We start from the raw sequence: 20,796 nt of genomic DNA, 5'->3' as shown, positions 1-20,796 counted from the left end.
AAAAATACTAAATGTGGGAAGGTATAAAGTAAAAGACCGTGTAATTAAGTCTGGGTTTGGGGAGACTGTTGCAAGCCAAGTTGTTCCTATGCTGTATCTCGGGCCTGGTGTCTGCTTGAATATTCCACAGTGATGTTTAAAAGTGTTTTTCATTTTGTGATATTGAGCGCCTCCTTTTTTTCTTTATTTCCGTCCAAGTGTATGACTGTTGTCTGAAATCAAATGTCACAGAGGCTGCAACTGAATGCTATTAAGCGCTTATGACTTAATTTGTACTCAAACGGAGAGAATGATATTTCGACAGAGATGAATAGAAACTGACAGATTTTTAGGCCAGATTTGGAGAAACTATACCATATCCACTCCCCGATTTCTAGGATTATAATGAAACTTGCCTCATTTATATGGTAGAATAATTTTAAAAGCATATACATATAATATAGAAGCATATAGAACTTTAATGTTCCTTTGTTTCCTCTCCCTTAGTATGTTTCTTGTCTTTTTTCTTGTCTTTTCCTTTTATAATAATTTCAGATATTTTTCAGTGCTCAAGTATTAAGTAAATATTTTAGTCTTAAGAAATGTTTAGATATTTCTTAAGAGATAACTCTAATTTTTATTATTTATAGACCAGATCTAAATAAATTTCAATTTCTTTAAGTATATTTTCTTTTATTTCAAACATACTTGCATTTAATATGCTCATTTTTTTAAGCATTTACATTTTACAAACATATCCATGTTTTACTAATGGCAATAAATCTTGAATTAGATATATAAAAATATATATGCAAGTACATTTGCATATTTTTATGTTTTATATATACATATTTTATTACTCATATACTTTAAAGTAAAGCCTTCCCGACCATAATAAAAAGGAAAATAAAACATAGTTTTCCTGTTGTCAACTTGCCTTGGACAAAGTAGTGTTGAAAACCTAGACCACAGCATAGCACATTCCACTCTAACATAAGCCCCTGTTCCACTGTTAAAACAAATAAACAATAGTACTTTGACACTATTACCTGCTGTTTAGGGGGATTTTCTCCCCCTTTGACTCTCAGAGACTATATTACAGTAAACCCTCGATTTAACAGACTTCAGATTTCATGGACAAAATTTCTGGTCCATATGTCATAAGTGAAAATTAACACCCTGTTAATTTTAAAATGCTTTTAACCAAGTTTTGCTTAAATTAACTGGTTACTTTTTATTTATTCACTATTATTATTATTATTTTTTTTATCCTCACCTGAGGATATTTTTACATTTATCTCCAGATAGAGTGGGAGGGAGAGAGGGAGAGAAACCTCGATGTGAGAGAGAGACATCGATTTGCTGCCACCCACACGACCCCAGCCAGGGCTGGGGACAAACTGCAACCGAGGTATGTTCCCTTAGCGGGAACTGAACCCGGGCCTCTCTGGTCCATGGACCAATGCTCTAACCACTGAGCAAAACCGGCCAGAGCGTCACTGTTATTTTTAACACATTTTAGCTAATAGGTTATATGTTAGAAGAAACACTATAACAATTTCACCAACATAAATAAATATTGCATATCTACAACTGTAGTCTACATATTTAAATCCAAGAGTCAACATTGTAAACAGTGTTCGGCAAATGATTGGCATGTGATCACACCAAATCGAGAGCAGTAATTGGTTCTGTTATGGCACGGTGTGACTTTCTCTGGGTTTTAACCAGTGCCTGTGGATGTCCCCAAGCACAGTAAGCCACGCCTACCTGAGTGCATTTGTTTACTCGAGGTGACTGGTGAATGTACTCATTTACTAGACCTATTCAGTAGAAATTTAAAATTACGGTAATACATATAGAAAACTTTTCTGTGAAATTAAACTTTTCATACTTAATTTTAATTACACAAATGTGTCTACATAATTCAGGTAAACTAACTAATTTGTCAATTTTTAACATACACATTTATAAAACTTACTTTATTATATAACAGACTTTCAGCTTTAACAGACACCTCCTGGCCTGAATTAGTCCATTATATCGAGGTTTTACTGTATTTTACTCTCCAAACTTTTATTCTTAGCTTTCTATACACTAGAATGAATTATTTGTAACTAACAGGCTTTTACTGATGCAATAATCTAAAATTATATTTTTTCATAAATATTGCATGGCCCTGAGAATAAAATTATTTTTAGCATTCCAATAATGCAAATGTCTCTAATAATAATAGCCATTTTTTTCATAATGCAGGGGCTGATAAATTTGTTTGTGATTTGTCACATATGTTTTTTTGTTTTTATCCCCCTGGGGCATTTTAGTACCTGTAGGAACTCTTTAAGAGATGAAAACCACCAGAAGACTTAGATCAGTCACTTTGGTTGTTTTCATACCCAAAATATACATTTTCATTGAGGAGAACGTGGAAAATAATGAATACATTGCATTTTGGATGACCTGATTTGTTGTACCTGTATGTACCATGAACTATTAAATGTAAGTACACTGTAATTAATTGAATGCATTTTTTTTTTTTTGGAGACATTTGGGTTGCCTGGGTCTAGACACTAATGGTATTTTCTGTCTCTCTAGTAATTTGCCTAGTGGGGTTAGGCCTGGTGGTCTTCTTCTTCAGCTTTCTCCTGTCCATATTCCGTTCCAAGTACCACGGCTATCCTTACAGGTAATATGATGTGACTGCTTTCATTTGTAACTAATAAACAGAATTTCAGCGGTTAATCGGATTTAAGGATTGATGTAAAATAGCTATCTCATTTGCCCAGATATTTTAAACTCAGTTAAGCAAATTTTTGAGCACCTGCTCTGTGTTCAGCATAGATTTCACAAAGGAGATATAAGACATGGTCCCTGTTCCCATGCAGAGTATAGTTTTATTATATATATAATATGTGCATATACATATAACAGAATGGGTTTTAAGCTTTGTTGAATTCATCAAAATTTCTTTTTCTCTTGGTTTATCTAATAATCATGATTTTTACTTCATTTGCAATATTTTCGCATATAATCGACTGTTAAGTGTCTGATCAACTTTGCATCATCTTTTGAATTCTGCAAAATTTAACTTTTTCAAATAAGAAAAACTTGAAAGGGAAAATTAAATGATAAAATAATATTTGGTCACTACAGTTGTCATGAGTATCTCGTAAGATTTCCACCATGTCACAATTGGAGGTGGGAAGATGTTGAAAATTTATCCTGAAACCACGTCCTTATAACCAAACTCGAGACTTTTACTAAAGCATAATACAATTGGTGAGCCAGATTATACTTGGTCATTTTATGAATTAGGCACAAGTTTGCTTCTTGAGCATGTTCCTTCTTCAGCTTCTCTTAGAGAATAAATGTTCCACTTCCTGTTTCTCTAGGGAGTCCTTCTAATAGCTTAACCCATCCTTCTCTCTAATTAAGAAGTAAAGGTCCTATATTTCCTTTCTCAGAGATTTTGAAAACTGCTGGGTTAGTACTAGCGATACATTGATAGAAAATAAAATTTCATCGTACCTTACCTCTTTCCCACGCACGAACTGTGCAGTTATTTTAAGAGACTGTTCTACATGGGGGACGGCAACAATACAGGCTTTCTCTGGGGGACTGGACTGATGCCATAGCAGGGAGGCCAGATCGTGGGGCTCTGATGCAAGAGTTGGCTCTTCAGCCCTACCTCTGTCTTCTCATGTGGGCAGAGGCACATTTTCAGGTATCTCTTCCCACACTCATTACAAATAAATGTGCTAAAGGACTGGAAGAGATGCGAGGAGCGTATCTGCGCAGCAGGAGCATCTGCCTGAGTCCCCCCTGCAGTGCAAACGAATTCTCAACAGCAGTGGCTCCCGGGGCACCAAGAGCAATACAAAGCGCAAGTCAAGTTTCCAGTGTCTTCCTTTTGTTCTTCACGACGGAGAGCCAGCCAGTTTGGGTTTTGAAAATGTGAAATTATCAGAGTAATCGTATCTAAGGTTAAGTCTACCCAAGAAAGGTGAAATTATGTTTTTCTCTTTTCCCCACGCTAGGATTGAGAATCATGGTTCGGTATGATTTGCGTTTTAGTTTATAAATGAGTATTTGTATTTCTTTTAATTGTTTTATGTAGGATGCCAAAAAAGCTGAGAAACTTAATTTCTGTCAATCCATGGCACTTAGAGTATGCCGAGGAAAGGCACCTCGTGTTATTAAAGGTGAAGCCCAGGCACTGTGCGGACTCTGCAGCCAGTTTGGTTGCAGTCAGGAGACGGGGCGGTGACAGCAGGTCCCGGCTCCCCTCGTGTGCTTTGCTCTCCGTGTGCCTTGCTCTCCGATGCGGCGATGGGATGAGCAGGCAAAGTAGAGAAAATTGCGTGTTTATTAGTTTCTTCGAATAATGTTACATTTGACTGTTTGTTATGCTATGAAGAATTTTCTGCAAGTGTGTACTTTTTCCAAGGAGTAGTCATTTACTCTGATACTCTGCAATACTCGAGTCCTTTCCCGGCAGTGGATGTATAACTCACCCAGGAAGCTTTTCCAAGTACTTTTTCCAGGCCTCAGCCTAGACATGTATGGTGAGCATTTCTGACCCGGAGTCCACGCTTGCTTACTCTGTGTGTGCACGTGGCATGGGGCGTCCTTGCTGCATGACCAGCCCCACAGGCTGCCCCCAGCAGGCCTCACGGAGCAGGACGTGTCAGTGAAATCTCTAGGAAGTCGAGATGGAAGCCATGCCCAAGAGTGGTTGTGGATGTGACTTTTGACATCATTGCGGTGGAAACCCCGAGGAGGAGCTGCCAAGGACCGACCTGAACGGAGCCTCTCTGGGGAGCCCGGTGTGCCGACAGAGGGCATGGCGCCAGGGCAGGCAGGGTCCTGGCACTGCAGCAGCCCTTCCCGGCTGTCATCGCCTATGCCCTTGCATGACTGAGTGACACAGCTACTCAAGTTGTTTCTGTAGTTCACCTTAGACTGGCGGCTAGGTTGGCTGGAGTCATCCCGTACACCAAAAAGGTTGCGGATCCGATCCCTGGATGGGGCGTGTATAGGAGGCAGCTGAGTAGTGTTTCTCTCTCACAAATCAGTCAATTAAAAAAAAAGAAGAAAAGTGAAATGGTGATAAGGAAAATAGACCTTTTCCCACTGAATTATCCTGTGGGAGAAGCCTGGTCAGTTATGACACCACACCGCATTCGTAAGGAACACTTTGCATTCCCAGAAGCATCTGTGTGTGGCACCAGCGTTATGGTGCTTGGTGAGAACAACCAGCCAACCTTGCTCATATCAGATAAAGACTCTTTATAGGATATGAGAACATGAGATGCAGGACCCCATCATTACAGGAAGGGGAAACCCGCAAAGCATGTTCCAGAACGCTTGTCCTGGCCCGAGACCCTCTGAGCAGACATTGGTGATGTCCACCTTCAGAGAGCGTTAGGCCCTGCTAAGTGCATCATGACCTGGGGACCAAGCGCCGAGCCAGCCTCGTCAGCTGTGACCCAGGCACTGACGTCAGCTTGCAGAAGAAAAGGGGAGTCGTTTCTCAGCCAGGACCACGCCCTTCACTTGGAGAGAAAGGACAAATGCAAATTTTTCTTCAAAGAGAGTAAATAAACCTCCCACTTTGGATAAGACTCCTGAGACTCATCTGTTAGTGAAATGGCACATTTGAACATAACTTCTTCCACTAATTAAAAAACCACATTTAGCCCTGGCCGGTTTGGCTCAGCAGTTAGAGCGTCGGCCTGCGGTCCAGAGAGACCCAGGTTTGGTTCCCGCTAAGGGCACGAACCTCGGTTGCAGTTTGTCCCCGGCCCAATTGGAGTTGTGTGGGTGGCACCCAGTTGATGTGTTTCTCTCACATAGATGTTTCTCTCTCTCTCTTTCTCCCTTTCTCCCTCCCGCTCTATCTGAAGATAAATGCAAAAATGTCCTCGGGTGAGGATTAAATAAATAAATAAAAGTAATAATAAAAATAAAAAACACATTTAGCCAGGGGCTTCAGCTGTGACGCCCACGTACATCTTGGGGGCAGGGGGGCTCTGCCTTTTGTAGCCCTCGGGTCTTCCTTTTAGGTTTCTGTGGATTACAACTTTTGTACCAAGAACTATGTCCATAGTTATTTCTAAACTAATTTTTCATTCTTTCCTCACAATTTTGGATTCTGTTTAATCTACAACCTTTAGTTTCTTCTATATGGAATGATTTTTTTTTCCAGTTTTATTTTGTCCTAAACCTCACAAAACCTTAAACATTTATGTCCTTCATATTTTCTCAGGACTTCATATTGCTATTATTTTTTTCCATCTTTATGCTGAAGGGGATAAGCGACTACTTTAAAGGTTATCCTTCTTCCATGAATCTCCCCCACATTTTTTCCCTATAGTATTAATGTTTCATAGCATCACTAAATTCCTCCTGATTTAAATCTCTGGTCTGCTTGTTACTAGCTGTAGACCTTCGACAAGTTACTTAACTTTTCTAAACCTTGGTTTTCTCACGTGTAAATGGAAATTTTTTACATATTTCTTTTGCTTATTATAAGAATTACATGAGGGAATGCATGTAAAATCACTTGGTACATGGCCATTATATAGTACTGTAAATGGCACATAGAACTAATTACGCAATAAATAGTTGATGCTAATTATCATTAATTCTGATGTAAATATTTTAAACTCATTTCTATTTAATCTACTTGTTTCTAACCAGGATTTTTCTTTACATTGAAGATTAAGTGACTTGTTTTATATTTGCATGATTTAGTTGAGTGAAGAACAGATTTTCCCTGAACCTTTTGATGAATTTAATTGGACTCCTGAGTCTCTTGAAACTACCAGCAAAACATCAATATTAAGAATTTGATCTAATTACCATCTCAACCATACATAGTTCAGAAAAAGAAATTTTATTGCAGTGATAGTACTGAATTTATTTTGTATATTAAAGATTAACTCAACAGGTTTGCCCCATTTTCTAAGAAGAGCAAAATGCTAATAGCAATATATGGTAGTGTTCCCTTATGGGTAATTACTTGTCCATATTTTCCACTGACACATTTCACTCACAAAAGTTTTCTTGAAAAATTTCTGCAAAAATATTTACGACACATCCAGTCTCAAGTAGAAAAACATGAAGCGTTTTCTTAATTCTGTCACTTTGCTTCCTGTTTTTAAGACTCTGGAGTTGTCTTAAAGAAAATAGCATTTAGAAGCAGAAGACCTCATTTCAAGTTCAATATATAATTTTGTGTATTAGTTAACAGCTTTGGCTCTGAAGTCACCCAAGTCTGAGTATGAATTTTAGATCCTCTCTTCACTAACCTTGGGACTTGGAGTTACTTAACTTCTCTGAGCATCATTTTTTCCCACCTCTAGAATAGTGTTTTATGGGGTTGGAGACAGGCTCAGTTGTTAGATTTCTGTATCTTTTGCCAAAATACTTAACTTTGTTAAACCTGTTTTTGCATCTGTAAACTTAGTTAATAATACCTATCTCAGAATTTGTGGCAATAAATTATACAATCCATTTGTAGTGCCTGAATATATATAGTAGGTCCTCAGTGAATATTAATTACTTCACCTACCTCTTCCCTGGACTGGCCCCTTTAGCACGATTTTTCAGTAGCACTTCCTGCATTATGTTTTTCATTAAGTATCCAGATACAACTTTTATGTACTGAAGTAGATTCCATTCGAGAATATTATAAGGTATTATGAGAAGAGTTCTTGAAATTACCGTTTTATATCTCCAGAATGCTCTGTACATAGTAGGTGCTCATCATATACTTGTTAATCAAATGTTTACCCAGAACATTTTTATTTGTTCCTTATCTAAATGCAACAGGAGCCATTCAGATAGAAACAAAGCAAGAAGAGACTGTCTGCCACAATGCACTGCTCCAAAAGGTGGGGTTCAGAGCAGGTGACACCCCTGGAGTTGTCAGCTTGTTGCAGACAGCTAAGGGGTGTGTGGTGTGTGGAAAGGTCATTTCAGAAACCTGAGCTCTAAAGACACTTATTGTGATGTCAAATTGCTCCTGAGCTGCTGGCCAGCATCAAATAAAAACACAGAACAAGTATCTTACAGTGGACATAGAAACTGTCTTCCATTGTCTTAAAAAGGTAATTGTCATTAATAATGTCTTTGGTTATTTTGAGAGATAACCACAAAAAAAAAAAAAAAAAAAAAGTGGATTGATATTTAGTAAAGGAAAGTACAGAATAACTGCTAGGAATAAAAGACACCCCTGAGAGTTTTGAGAAAATGTGGTCGTGAACAAGCAGCAGCAAGGCAGAAGTCCCGGGATGTACAGTGTAGAGCAATATCCTATCTATTTTTACATCTTAGGTATAGATCTTTCATCTGTAGAGAAAAGAAAAACACATCTTGAGCTGTACAGATAGAAAAGGAATATACAAATGGTGGGGTGACCAACCCACACTACCTATCATTGATGATCTCACTGGGCTTGCCTCTCGTGCTAAGTTTCAGCCTTGAGGAGGACGTCGAGGACCCAAGAGCTGGAGAGGGCTCAGAGCAGAGCTAGGGTGCTCTGAAGGCACCCTCATCTGTCCCGTTGTATGTGGATGAAGAAGGCACTGCCAAATCTTGTAATAATCATGTGCATATGGAAATTGACTCTCAAGGACTATTTTTTCCGTATTATTGTATTTCATTATGGTTTTGGAAAGTGATCCGGACTTTGAGTGAGAAGATGTGATTTGGACCTTGGAACTTAAAACCATAACCTCAGTCAAGTCTTTTAATCTTCTCTGAGCCCCAGTTTTTCTCATCTTTCAAATGACCATACTATTTATCTCATAAATTATAGCAGAATTAGTTTACAAGTGCAAAATACGTAACTTTTAACTATGAGATCTCATATTCCAATCTTATGCAATTAGCACTTAGCTGCTACAGGTATAATTCCTCAAATAAAAATTCCAGCTATAGACTTGGATACATGAAATCAATTGACAAATAGAAGTAAACAATAATACTTGTATACATGCATATGCCCTTTATTCCAACAAAATATAATTCCACTTGGTTACTTCTGTCTCGATACTTTAGGGGGGAAGCCGAACTACAGCTCTTGATAGAAATATACTAATTCTCCTTAGGAAGACTGTGCTCAAAGTCCCTTTCCCATAAGCAAACAATGTGAACTTTAACATCCAAGATAATAAAACAAAATACAAGTTTTCTAAATGGGTGATGATTTTTTAAAATAATATTTGATCATTTCAGAAAAAGATCAATCCAAAGTAGTTTTAACAAAAAAATCAGAATCCAATTTAAAATTTTTGCACTGCACTTTTCAACCCCTCAAACATCAGAACACGTAGTCTGAGCAGACAACCTCAAAGGTAGCTCTAAAGGGTCATTTCCATCGTAGAGATACACTTACTCTGGCAGAAAGTTGACCCTTCACCAGCTCACAGAAAGCAGGGAAGCTCTCAGATGTCTTTATCTTGACCTGTTTCTCAGCCTCACCCCACATACTGTCATTATTGTTCTTTTCCCCCCAGACCAAGCATCCATGTTTCTGACCAGGCCTAAATGTTAATTAAAACTTATCAAAGTTAATTAAAGTTATCAAAACTCACTAAGTGGCCCTGTCTGTGCCTTGGCAGTAGCTGGGCTTGACACCTGTCAGGTGTGTGACTGGAGATGCAGAAAGGTTTCCATTGCCAGAGCGCGCTCCCTCCTTCCGAAGTCCCGCATTTCTTTGGGCTTTTAGATCGTCTACGTCTTACGTGAAGACTTTCCTGGGTTCAGTAACCTTCTGTTATAAAGAAGAGAGCCCAGGGCTTTGCCTAAGGAGGTCTGGCTGACAGCCACATGTACTTTTGCCTGGCAGCCCCTTAGACCACTTATGAATACGGACTAGAGGTTAAAAAGTCCTCAGAACAGGAATCGGTGAGGTCCCTTAACGACAAGGCAGTGGGACAGGAGTGAAAACTTTCTGTTCCCACTGCTGCCATCTCAACGGATGTACAGTGTCTCATTCAGACTATGGCCCAGCCCCCTAATTTAGCACTAAGTCATCATTTTCTTCCCTAAGCCGTCCCTGGTTCGAGAGGCACGCAGAACTGTTTTAACATGTGCAGATTAGCCCTGGCCGGTGTGGCTCAGCAGTTGGAGCCTTGGCCTGGCCTGAGGACTGAAGGGTCACAGGTTTGATTCCAGTCAAGGGCGCGCACCTGGGTTGTGGGTTCGATCCCCTGCCCTGGTCAGGGCCATACAGGAGGCAATCAATGTATGTGTCTCTCTCACATTGATGTTTCTCTCTCTCTGTCTCCCCCTACCTCCACCCCGCTCCACTCAATCTGAAAATCAATGTAAAAAATATCCTTAAAAAAACAAAAAAAGGATCTACAGATTATATTGCTGTTTCATTGTAATCTGTTAATGGCTGTTTCATTGTAATCTGTTAATGGCTAACAACAACAACAACAAAATAGCAGGGAAAAATTAATAGGCATTCCTTCTAGAAGATATAGATAAGCAAGGTGAAGACAATAAAGTTTTCATAATCCCAACACCCGGATTATCCGTATCAGCAGCATACATATTTTATAAGCTGTTTTTTCTCACATAACACAAGCATATTTCAGTGCCATTAACTAGTCTGCAGATGATTCTACTACCTGTCTAGTAATTCCATTGTATAAGTCCCCCTTTTTCTTTTAAGTGGGGTTCCATCTGTCTCCTTGCAGCGTGCCCCATGCTCAGTGCGGGGTCGGCCATGCCTGCGGGCCAGATCCAGCCGCTGTCCACACTTCTGTGCCACAGAAACAGAATAGTTTTGACAATTTGAAATCGTTGAAAAAATATATTTTGTGATGTGAAAGTTATACAAAATTCACATTTCAGAGTCCAAAATTAAGTTTTATTGGTGCACAGCCAGTCATTTGCTTATGGATTGTCTGTGGCTACTTGTGCACTCTAACAGCTTAGTTTAGTTTAAAATATTTACAACTTTCTGGCCTTTAATGGACAGTGTGCTGACCACTGGTTTAGCCACACTGCACACACCTGATGTGTTTTCAGGCTTTGGTACCTTGTTCAGTGAGCTCCTTCAGCCCAGGCTGCCGTCTCTGCATTTTACTTGTCAGAGTTTTGCTTTCTTGGTTTTAAATCTCTGTAACACTATGACTTGCCATCATGTTAGGTATGTCACTGTTATATTTATTGTGTCCATGTCTTTCTCTCTTCTGGAAGAGAAGCCTAATGGCCATGATTTTCAATCATTCATTCTGTGCAGCACCCTTCTCTGCACAGTATTCTAAAAATAGATGATCAATAAGTCTTTGCTGAGTACTGATTGAAACTAACTTCTTTGGGTCTGAATTTGAGAAAAGAACTACCACTTTAAATAATGTCTTTAGAAACATTTATTTTGAATTTCAAGAATACACTTGCTAATGAACTTGTAGAACAGCACTCCTCAGCTGCACTTTTATCTAAATCCTGAAAGTTTGCTGTTGTGGGAGAAATTAGGAGAGAGCCAGACTTAAGAAGAGAAGTGTGTTGAGATCCTCGCCCCATCCCTTCTCTGTGTGCACAGTGACCCTCTGCATTCCTGGTGTGCACACTAGGAGGAGGTAGCTGCGTCCGTTTTGGGCAAGGAGAAGGGGCAGCTTCAGGGCATGTGTGGCTGGTTCTGGGCTGCTGTTGAAACCCTCCCCTGCCCTTGCCAAGTAGCTTCCATCTTGTATTGCTACCCCAGTTAAACCGGACCATGCGTGTAGTCACTTCAGAATACGCCGTCATGGTAGTCAGTGTCATTTCTGTATGTGCTCTCGATCGTGACTATGATGAGCCATGTCAGGGTGGAGGAGTCCAGACAGGCTGCGGCACTAAAGAGGAGTATCTCCGATTTTTAGTCTTCTTAACGGTTTTAAAGTATGAAGCATTTTTTATGTTTTTATGATAAGCATTAGGAAAGACAATATTTAAGCACTGTTAGAAGCATAAATCTATAAGAACTATAGTAGTATACATCAAAATTATTAGACAGGTAAATGGGAGAAGAAGAAAAATATTTGTCAGACCCTGATAGACAGAAATGAGAGACTATTCTCTTGAGTGATGAAGTCAATATAAAACACTCATACTGGAACACACGTTGCACATTTAATGTTTATATAATGGAAATAAAAATCAAACATGAGCCCTGGCTGGTTTGGCTCAGCGGTTGGAGTATTGGCCTGTGGGGACTAGAGAGTCCGGGTTCGACTCCCACTAAAGGCATATACAAAAAACAAACATGAACTACTGAATGATTACCTAGAGAATAGTCCATACTTGTCTAAGAAACATTTTAACTAAAAAACATTTTTGACACTTTTGTGGTTCATCTTTCCAGTGTCTTGAACAAATACTTATAAATAAGTTTTTATACCTCTTTTTATGGAAAAGATAGTTTTAAATATAAAGGAATAAGAAGTACTCTATTCTTTATTGTAGGACAGTTAATAAAAAGATCAGTTCAAGACTGACTGCATATTTATCATTTTATAATAAAATATAAACAAAAGGTTTGTAACAACTTTTTAAAAAATAAATAAGGATTTCAGTTGGGAAGGACCCTTAGCATGGCATGACTAGCATGGTAAGTATAAGGAGTTTAGTCTATTTTAATATTAAGAAAATACAAAGATCCTTTTACTTTCTGAATGTAGCAACATCTAAATATCATAGAACCCTTTTAACCTTTCTAGCACCCACAAAATCTAGGAAGTGTAAAATCATAAAGTCATATTACTGTTACTGCTTTTATGGTGGTACTATTTTTAGCAATAATAAAAGGTGATCTTTAGTGCTCCATAGCTTGAAATGTGAGGATTGGTCCTTTGAAAACAAAAGGAAGAAAAAGAAAAACTACAAGTCCTATTTCTTTAAGTTGTAGTTTTTTCTAATTTAATTAGTTTAAAATATGATCAAGTTTTTTTTATTATTATTATTTTTCCTCATTTTCTAGTTAGCTTTATCTTCAGTGTGGGCTTGTCACTGAAGACAGAAAATGCCAACAAGTTCATTTACACATGACAGATGGAGCTGCTTCGCCATCTGTGTGGTTAAGGGTTTGGGGATTGAACAGCACCTGTAGCTTAATGCCCGGCAGAAGCTCCCTGCAGACATTCCTCACTGAGATGAATACCTTGCAGTGCTTCAGTCTTAACTTGGCTGGAAAAACAGAAGCAATGTCTTATTGCTTCTAAATCTCAGCACATGAGTTCTGTCTTTTATAATTCCTCAGACACAGGTACGTAGTTATTTTAGTTTGCACTGCATACTTTATATTTTAATTTCTCATATAAAACATTCTACATATATAACAAATATTTATATACTATTTTATAATAAAATATTTTACAATATACATTTACTTTTAGCATATAATATCACCAACATGATAAATATTAGTGCTGGGCCCTGGCCAGTTTGGCTCAGCGGTTAGAGCGTTGGCCTGCGGTCCGGAGAGACCCGGGTTCGGTTCCCGCTAAGGGCACGTACTTCGGTTGCAGTTTGTCCCCTGCCCTGGTTGGTCGTGCGGGTGGCAGCCACTCGATGTGTCCCTTTCACGTCGATGTTTCTCTCTCTCTCTCCCTTCCTCTCTCTCCTTCCCACTCTATCTGTACAAAAAATGGAAAAATATCCTTGGGTGAGGATAAAAAATAAAAAAAATAAAAAAAAAAATAAATATTAGTGCTGGAAAGAACTTTGGAGATCATGCAAAACAAGGATTCCAAGGTACAAAAAGACAGAGTGTGCCTAGGATATTAAAATTTAAACATCCAAATTCAAACCTGCTTTTTCCAACTACATGGCTTTTCAACTATAATAATTATTAATTTCATTTTTGTTTTAATATTTACTTGAAAATGTGTTTGTCTCTTGATTGTCCTACAACGTGATACTGTCAAGACTTAAAAAAAAAAAAATTGCCTCATTAGCAGAAAGGTATAAATTTCAAACGAGCTATTTTACAGAAATGTAAAGTACATTTCTATTCTATATTAGAGCTTTAATTAGGGAAGTTCCAAAGAATAGTTATCTTTTACTTTTATTTTCTGTATGTACGAGCATCTATTTGTGTTGTTTCATCAGAATCACGTGATACTTTTATGATTTTTGTATACATTCTTTCTTGTTCAATATCATGAAATGATAAATTTCATAAAAATGATCAAGTGTTTATATTATGTAAGTAAATGAATTATACATTGAATGGTGAGAAAAAGGTATTTTCTTTAGGACATTGAAATTATGCACTCTAAATATTTATTTTAACCCATCCCTTTATTTCCCCTATGTTGCCAGTTTAAATGCCAATTTAACCATTGGTGTAGCCAATATTGAGTGGCTCCCAGAAACAGAGTGTTTTGCCCAAATTTCACCACCACAAGTTCAAGTTCTTGTGAGCATCTTCACCAACCACTGACCTATATTCAACACAAGCTTGACCCCATTACAGGAACTAGTTCAGTGCAGTTACCCTGATGTAAATATTAGAACGAGATGAATTAATATCATTATGACATTCTTTGTTATATTTTACATGTACTGATTTAGAATGGAATTAACGGTATATTGTATTTTTCTTACTTACACACATCATAATTTTCTTTCTTTTTCAGCTTTTTAATTAAATGAAGCCAAGTGGGATTTCCATAAAGTGAAAGTGAAGATAAAGTGTTCCTGACATACTACTTTGAATTCTTCAGTTCATCTCCATGTTATTCTAGCTTATCCTTGTGTAACGTTTTAAATGTGAGATCTAGTAAATTTAATTTATAGAAATGTGTGGTTTAATTTAATATTAGCACTGGAAAGGACACAGGAAACATTGATGTGTTGCAAGCATATCGTATTCGGTGCATGCTACAGGATTGAAATAGGTGACAAGGTATCATTTCATGCTTCAGAACTGTTCACTTTTCAGTCAAGAAAACCACAATGTTAGCAAGAAGGGAAAACTACAAAATGTGTTAATAAATTCCTGCGGCTGTACAGATAGGGTATATGCATGAAAATGTCACGTTCTGAAAAATTATATTTATTGCGGTTTCAGTATAAAGGACGTATATGGTTACACATGGTGTTGTGTTCTAGTTAATCGTAGATAGAGGTGCTTAGGACAGGGAGCTGGACGAATAGTACACACAACTTGGATGCCAAACCTGGGAAGGAAGGTTCTTTCCAGATCACAAGCCTAAAGCAAACGTGACCAAACCAGCACCACAGAACTAGGGATTCTTTCCTCTCCACCTTTAGAAGTGTCATCCGGGAGTCCAGACCAGAAGCCACAGGACTGCCCACCAAGGCCATGTCCCCGTGTTGTATGGAAGAGGCTGCCCTCAAAACCTCGTTCCCTGAATTATCCTAATATGAGTGTGTGACTCGGTGAAGCTTTTTTGAAAACCAAATATAGGAACCTGACCATGATTCTGTTTGCATATCCTGTTTCTGTGTATACAGCACCCTGGTATATGTTATGGTATTTCTTTCTTCACAACAATTCTGTAAATTAGACAGGAAATGTACATTTTGTCTGACTTATAGAAGTACTGAAAGCCAAAAATTTAAAGTAAAGCTTGTAGCTACGCTTTTAAACTCTCAAACCTGAATTTTTTATTTATGTGATGCTATCCAAAGACGGATTTAGAAACAGTCCAATAAACTTTTTGTTTTTTTCTCTTTAGGCTTGCTATCTAATTTTCATTAAGATCCAAATTATAGACCATGGACAACTTTGTTTGCTCTATTCTCAAACAGGAGCCAGACCAAATTTGCTTATTTTATACCTTTGAAATTCAACAAATAATGGAAAATAGTGCTATGTGATTTGGGTCATGGGTTCAATTCAGGTCAAGGTTACATACCTGGGTTGCAGGTTGGATCCCTGACCCCATGGAGGAGGTATCCAATCGTTGGCTCTTTCTCACATTGATGTTTTTCTCCCCCCCCCCCCCCCCAAAAGATCAATGGGAAAAAATCCCTGGGTGAGGATTAACAAAAAGGAAAAGGAAATAAAAAAAAATACACAATATAAAAGCCCACAAGGGCATATTAAGTTAAATCCCAGGGCAATATGTGTGCTGGCAGGATGAAACCTATGTTTTCAAAACATTATATAGCTTTCAATAGTGAAAGTTATATAATTCAGAACTTTGTTAAACTTACACATCTCCAAATCTATTATTAAACATATTAATTTCCCCAGTTCCTATTCAAAGATTGATAAATTCAGTATTGGAATGGCATTTATAGAAGAGCAATAAGTGACCATAATCTTTGGTTTAATGCCTATCACTAGGTAGCAGTTGACCTGTAAATCTTAATCCATTGAGTATTTTCACATATCCTGAAGTTCATTCAGAACAGATGTTACAGTTGCAGTTTGAAGCCAAATTTGACAAAAAAACCACATTTATTTATTAAATATAATTACCTGCGTTTGTTCTCTTAAAGCTCAAAATTCTTATCTTCCAGTTAGTATGCAATTAACTAAATGACATTGACATACATTTACTCTGTAAAGGCTTAAGTGTTTCATCTGGACAAAGTCAGTTCTCGGATAGTGACTCAGGTGAAAGAGCTTTCTCGTCCCAGATTAGTATATGTTTTCTAGCCTAAATGATGTCATGTCCTCTGAACATTAACTATCTGCCACTAGAAAGACAATTCTTTTTTTTTCAGAATTCCATAGTTTAAAAGGCTATTGCTTCTCTATATGCAATAGTTACATTAGGGAAGTGATTCTACAGGGAAACAAACTGCCTAAGATCACTCATTATTGGTGAATTCTACAGGCAAAACTCCAAAAATATTGGCTCAAATGCAATTTGCTTTCAGAATATAATGTGCAAAATCACATGCATGATGTATGATATCTTTACCTTTGCCAAACAATTTGAATTGAAAAATTAATTTGTGTGTGGTATGTTGTATCCTTCAAAGTCACTTTTCAACCAGATCCACTATACTAAAGACTCCCTTAAAAACAATGTATGTTTAGCCCTGGCCGGTTTGGCTCAGCGGTTAGAGCGTCAGCCTGCGGTCCAGAGAGACCCGGGTTCGGTTCCCGCTAAGGGCACGTACCTCGGTTGCAGTTTGTCCCCGGCCCTGGTTGGTCGTGCGGGTGGCAGCCACTTGATGTGATCCTTTCGCGTCGATGTTTCTCTCTCTCTCTCTCTCTGTTCCTCTCTCTCCCTCCCACTCTACCTGAACAGAAAATGGAAAAATGTCCTCGGGTAAGGATAAAACAAAAACAAAACAAACAAAAAAAAAATGTATGTTTAACAATGTCCAGATAGGGCTAAAAAAATTACTCTTCTATAAAGTTGGAGAGAAAAATCCTAATATAAAATTTCATCAAAAGGAGTTTTATTTTGTAATAACATCTGATCAATAACACATTGCGTTTTGCTCAGCACACTGTTTCTTGCATTAGGTATTCATGTGAGTAAGCCCAACAGTGTTGTGTGTTTACTGTAATTTTCTTTTGCACATAGAGTAATATCCCTTGTTGTCAGCAAGCATGGTGATTTGGGAGATTAGACTTTGTAACCACAGAGTTTGACAAGTATTTTCTTTCTTGCTCTTATGAGAACCATCCTAAGGGTACCTGAAGGGAGTGGTTATTCTAAATAAGGTATGACATATTGTCTTGAGATCAATGACATTAAACATTGTGTTTTAAGAAGGACTGATGATGGGGCAAACATTAGCTAGAGCATCTAGGGACAAAACATTTAAATGAACTCGTTGAGACTCAATGTTCCTCGGAGTTCTCAGAGCTCATTAAGTTTAAAATATGAAAACAAGATGTTTTTCATCTTCCAGCAGGAAGATACACTGGGTCGGACCAATATATAGCTCATACTATTTTTTCTAATAGTAGAAGGTGGTCAGCATTGTAGCTAATCACACTTAAATGATACTAGTATGTGCATATTAGCCCCTAAATTCTCTCATTTAATTCATGGGCATCTAACATGAATTTTATATATTCCTTTTATTAATCTTAAATGTCCAAAATATATACATATGTTTATATCTTGTAACTGGAAAGTCCTAAGTATTTGTACAGTTAGTAAAACATCACAATTTCACATTATAATAGGCAAATGTCATGTTCACCTAAATGTTGCTGTATGCACTTACATTAAAATGTATGCATATGTGTCCATGAAAATGGTAGAGTGAGGAACTCTAGAGACCCACCCCCTCTGTCAGAATCAGTTTTGTTGAAAGTCTAGAGATTAGTGCAAGGTTTACAGCAACCCAGTAAATACTTCAGCAATAAAAGGGTGAATGAAACCCAGACGTATAACTTAATGGCATTTTATCCTTTTCATCCCCTCCTCCCAGGTCAGCAGTGCTCTTGAAAAGTGGCACCCTGTATCACTGGCGTGAGTGTCTAGTTCTAGAGGGAGCAGAATGAACCTTGCTCCCGTGGAGTGGTGTTTGTTGTGACCTGTTCAGAGATTCCCGGTAGGACTGATGCCAGGGGCTTGCCTATATTTCACCCAATGCAGGAGGATGGGAAAGTGGCTATGCGGAGAGGGCGTTTCTTGACAATCCTGGAAGGTAAATGAACATGCTGCCGAATGGGGCAGAAGAACATAGTCGAGACAAACAGGCAGCTAAGACCTGGGAGGGGGAGCTGCGGAGTAAAATGCTTTGGGGAATAAAGGCTTTGGAAAGCTCCCACAGATCTTAAGGAATCTAGAAGGACACACCCAGGACAGTATGCATGCTCAGAAAGACCTGGGAAGACCCTAAACGTTTACCCCTTGCTGATCTTTACACCTCGCCAAAGCAGGAAGTGAAGACTAAAGCAGTTATGAACACCATGGATAAGTTTTGAAGGGGTGCCCCACACAGAGCCAATCTGTAAAGATCAGAGAGTGTTTTCTTTTTGTCTCCAGACATGAAGAAAAGTTCTGTCAAACTACTAGGTGACCAATAAATTAACAATGTAGAAAGTTTATAGATCACAGATGACAATACAGGTTTTTACAAGCAGTTTTGAAAAGTCAACTACAACCCACAATAAGCAACAAAAGCTAACTCTGGAGAGAGAGGAATCCAATTTCCAGAGTTGCCACAATACACAGAATGGCCAGTTTACAAAGAAAAGGGGGCAGCATACAAAGATGAATTCAAAGAAACACAGTATTTCCCATTCACAAGAAAAAGAAATTAGCCCTGGCCAGTGTGGCACATTGCTTGTAGCATCAACCATGCACCAAAATGTGTGGGTTCAATACCCAGTCAGGGCACATACCTAGGTTCAAGTTCAATCCCCAGTTGGGGCATATGCAGGAGGCAGCCAATTGATGATACCCCCCCCCCCAACACACCAACACACACACACACACACACCATCCTTTTCCTATTTCTAAAATCAGTAAATGTATCCTCAGGTGAGGAGATTAAAAAAAGAAAATTTAAAAGATAAAAAAGAAATTAACAGTTTTGAGGAAGCACAGACAGTAGACTTCTAAATAAATACTTAAACCATATTTAATATACTAAAAGAGCTAAAGGAAACCATAGAAAAAGGACTAGAGGAAACAGAATATTAATCAAGAAAGAAATTACAAATAAAGGAGTCACACAAATTCTGAAGCTAAACAATACCCTAGAATTGAAAATTTCACTAGAGGGACTCAAGAGCAGATTAGGCAAAGATCAGTGAATGTCAAGCTAGGTCAGTTGAAATGGTCCAGTCTGAGGAGAAAAACAGAAAATAAAGAAAAATGAACAGAGCCTAAGAGATTTGTCATATATCATAAGTACACTAATATATGATAACAAATTCCTAGAGTGAAGGAGATAAAGGACAGAAAGAATATTTGGAAAAATAATGACTAGATACTCTAAATTTTAAGAAAGATGTGAATTTAATATGCAAGAAGCTCTACAAACTCCCAAGTAATATGAAATGGAAAAGATCTACAGTAAGACAAACTGAAATTAAACTGTTGAAAGATAATGGGAAAGACTTGAAAACAGCAACAGAGACATAATTTGATTGGTAAATGGGTCCTCAATAAGATTAACAGCTGATGCTTATTAAGCAGGAAGGCATTTTCAAAATGATGAAACAAACTGTCAATCAGGAATTTTATATCTTAGCTATTGCAAATAGTGCTGCTACAAACATGGGGGTACATATATTCTTTCTGATTGGTGTTTCAGGCTTCTTAGGGTATATTCCTAGAAGTGGGATCACAGGGTCAAATGGAAGTTCAATTTTTAATTTTTTGAGGTAACACCATATTGTTTTCCATAGTGGCTGCACCAGTCTGCATTCCCACCAGCAGTGCACTAGAGTCCCCTTTTCTCCACACCCTCGCCAACACTTGTTGTTTGATGATGTGTTGATGGCGGCCATTCTGACAGGTGTGAGGTGATACCTCATTGTTGTTTTAATTTGCATCTCTCTGATGATTAGTGATGTTGAGCATTTCTTCATATGTCTCTTGGCCATTTGTATGTCCTGTTTAGAGAGGTGTCTATTTAGTTCCTCTGCCCATTTTTTAATAGTACTACGCAGCTGTAAGAAAGAAAGATCTCTTATCCTTTGAGACTACATGGAGGGACCTGGAAAGTATCATCCTAAGTGAAACAAGCCAAACAGAGAAAGACAAGTTTCATATGATCTCACTTTTTTTGTGGAATATAATGAACATAACAGTCTGAGGAATGGGGTAGTCCCAGAGACATGGAAGTGGGGTACAGACTGACAATCCCCTAAAGAGGGGATGGTGGGGAGGAGAGAAACCACAGAACTTATATGCA

At 38.1% G+C, this 20,796-nt stretch overlaps 1 protein-coding gene across 1 annotated transcript in view; it reads left to right on the top strand.

Moving 5' to 3' along the window:
- Positions 1–15,685, top strand: part of TUSC3 (tumor suppressor candidate 3) — a 132,192-nt gene extending 116,507 nt beyond the window's left edge. Inside the window, exons 9-10 of the mRNA XM_036250007.1 lie at positions 2,575–2,665; positions 14,622–15,685. Coding sequence (XP_036105900.1) covers positions 2,575–2,665; positions 14,622–14,637 — 107 coding nt within the window. The 3' untranslated portion in view covers positions 14,638–15,685. The remainder of the gene's footprint in view (positions 1–2,574; positions 2,666–14,621) is intronic.
- The last annotated feature ends 5,111 nt before the right edge of the window (positions 15,686–20,796 follow it).

Source organism: Molossus molossus, unplaced genomic scaffold (assembly GCF_014108415.1).
Source record: "Molossus molossus isolate mMolMol1 unplaced genomic scaffold, mMolMol1.p scaffold_m16_p_9, whole genome shotgun sequence".
Taxonomy (NCBI): domain Eukaryota; kingdom Metazoa; phylum Chordata; class Mammalia; order Chiroptera; family Molossidae; genus Molossus; species Molossus molossus.
The sequence above is the reverse complement of the archived record's forward strand: the minus strand, read 5'-3'. Positions and strand labels throughout refer to the sequence as shown.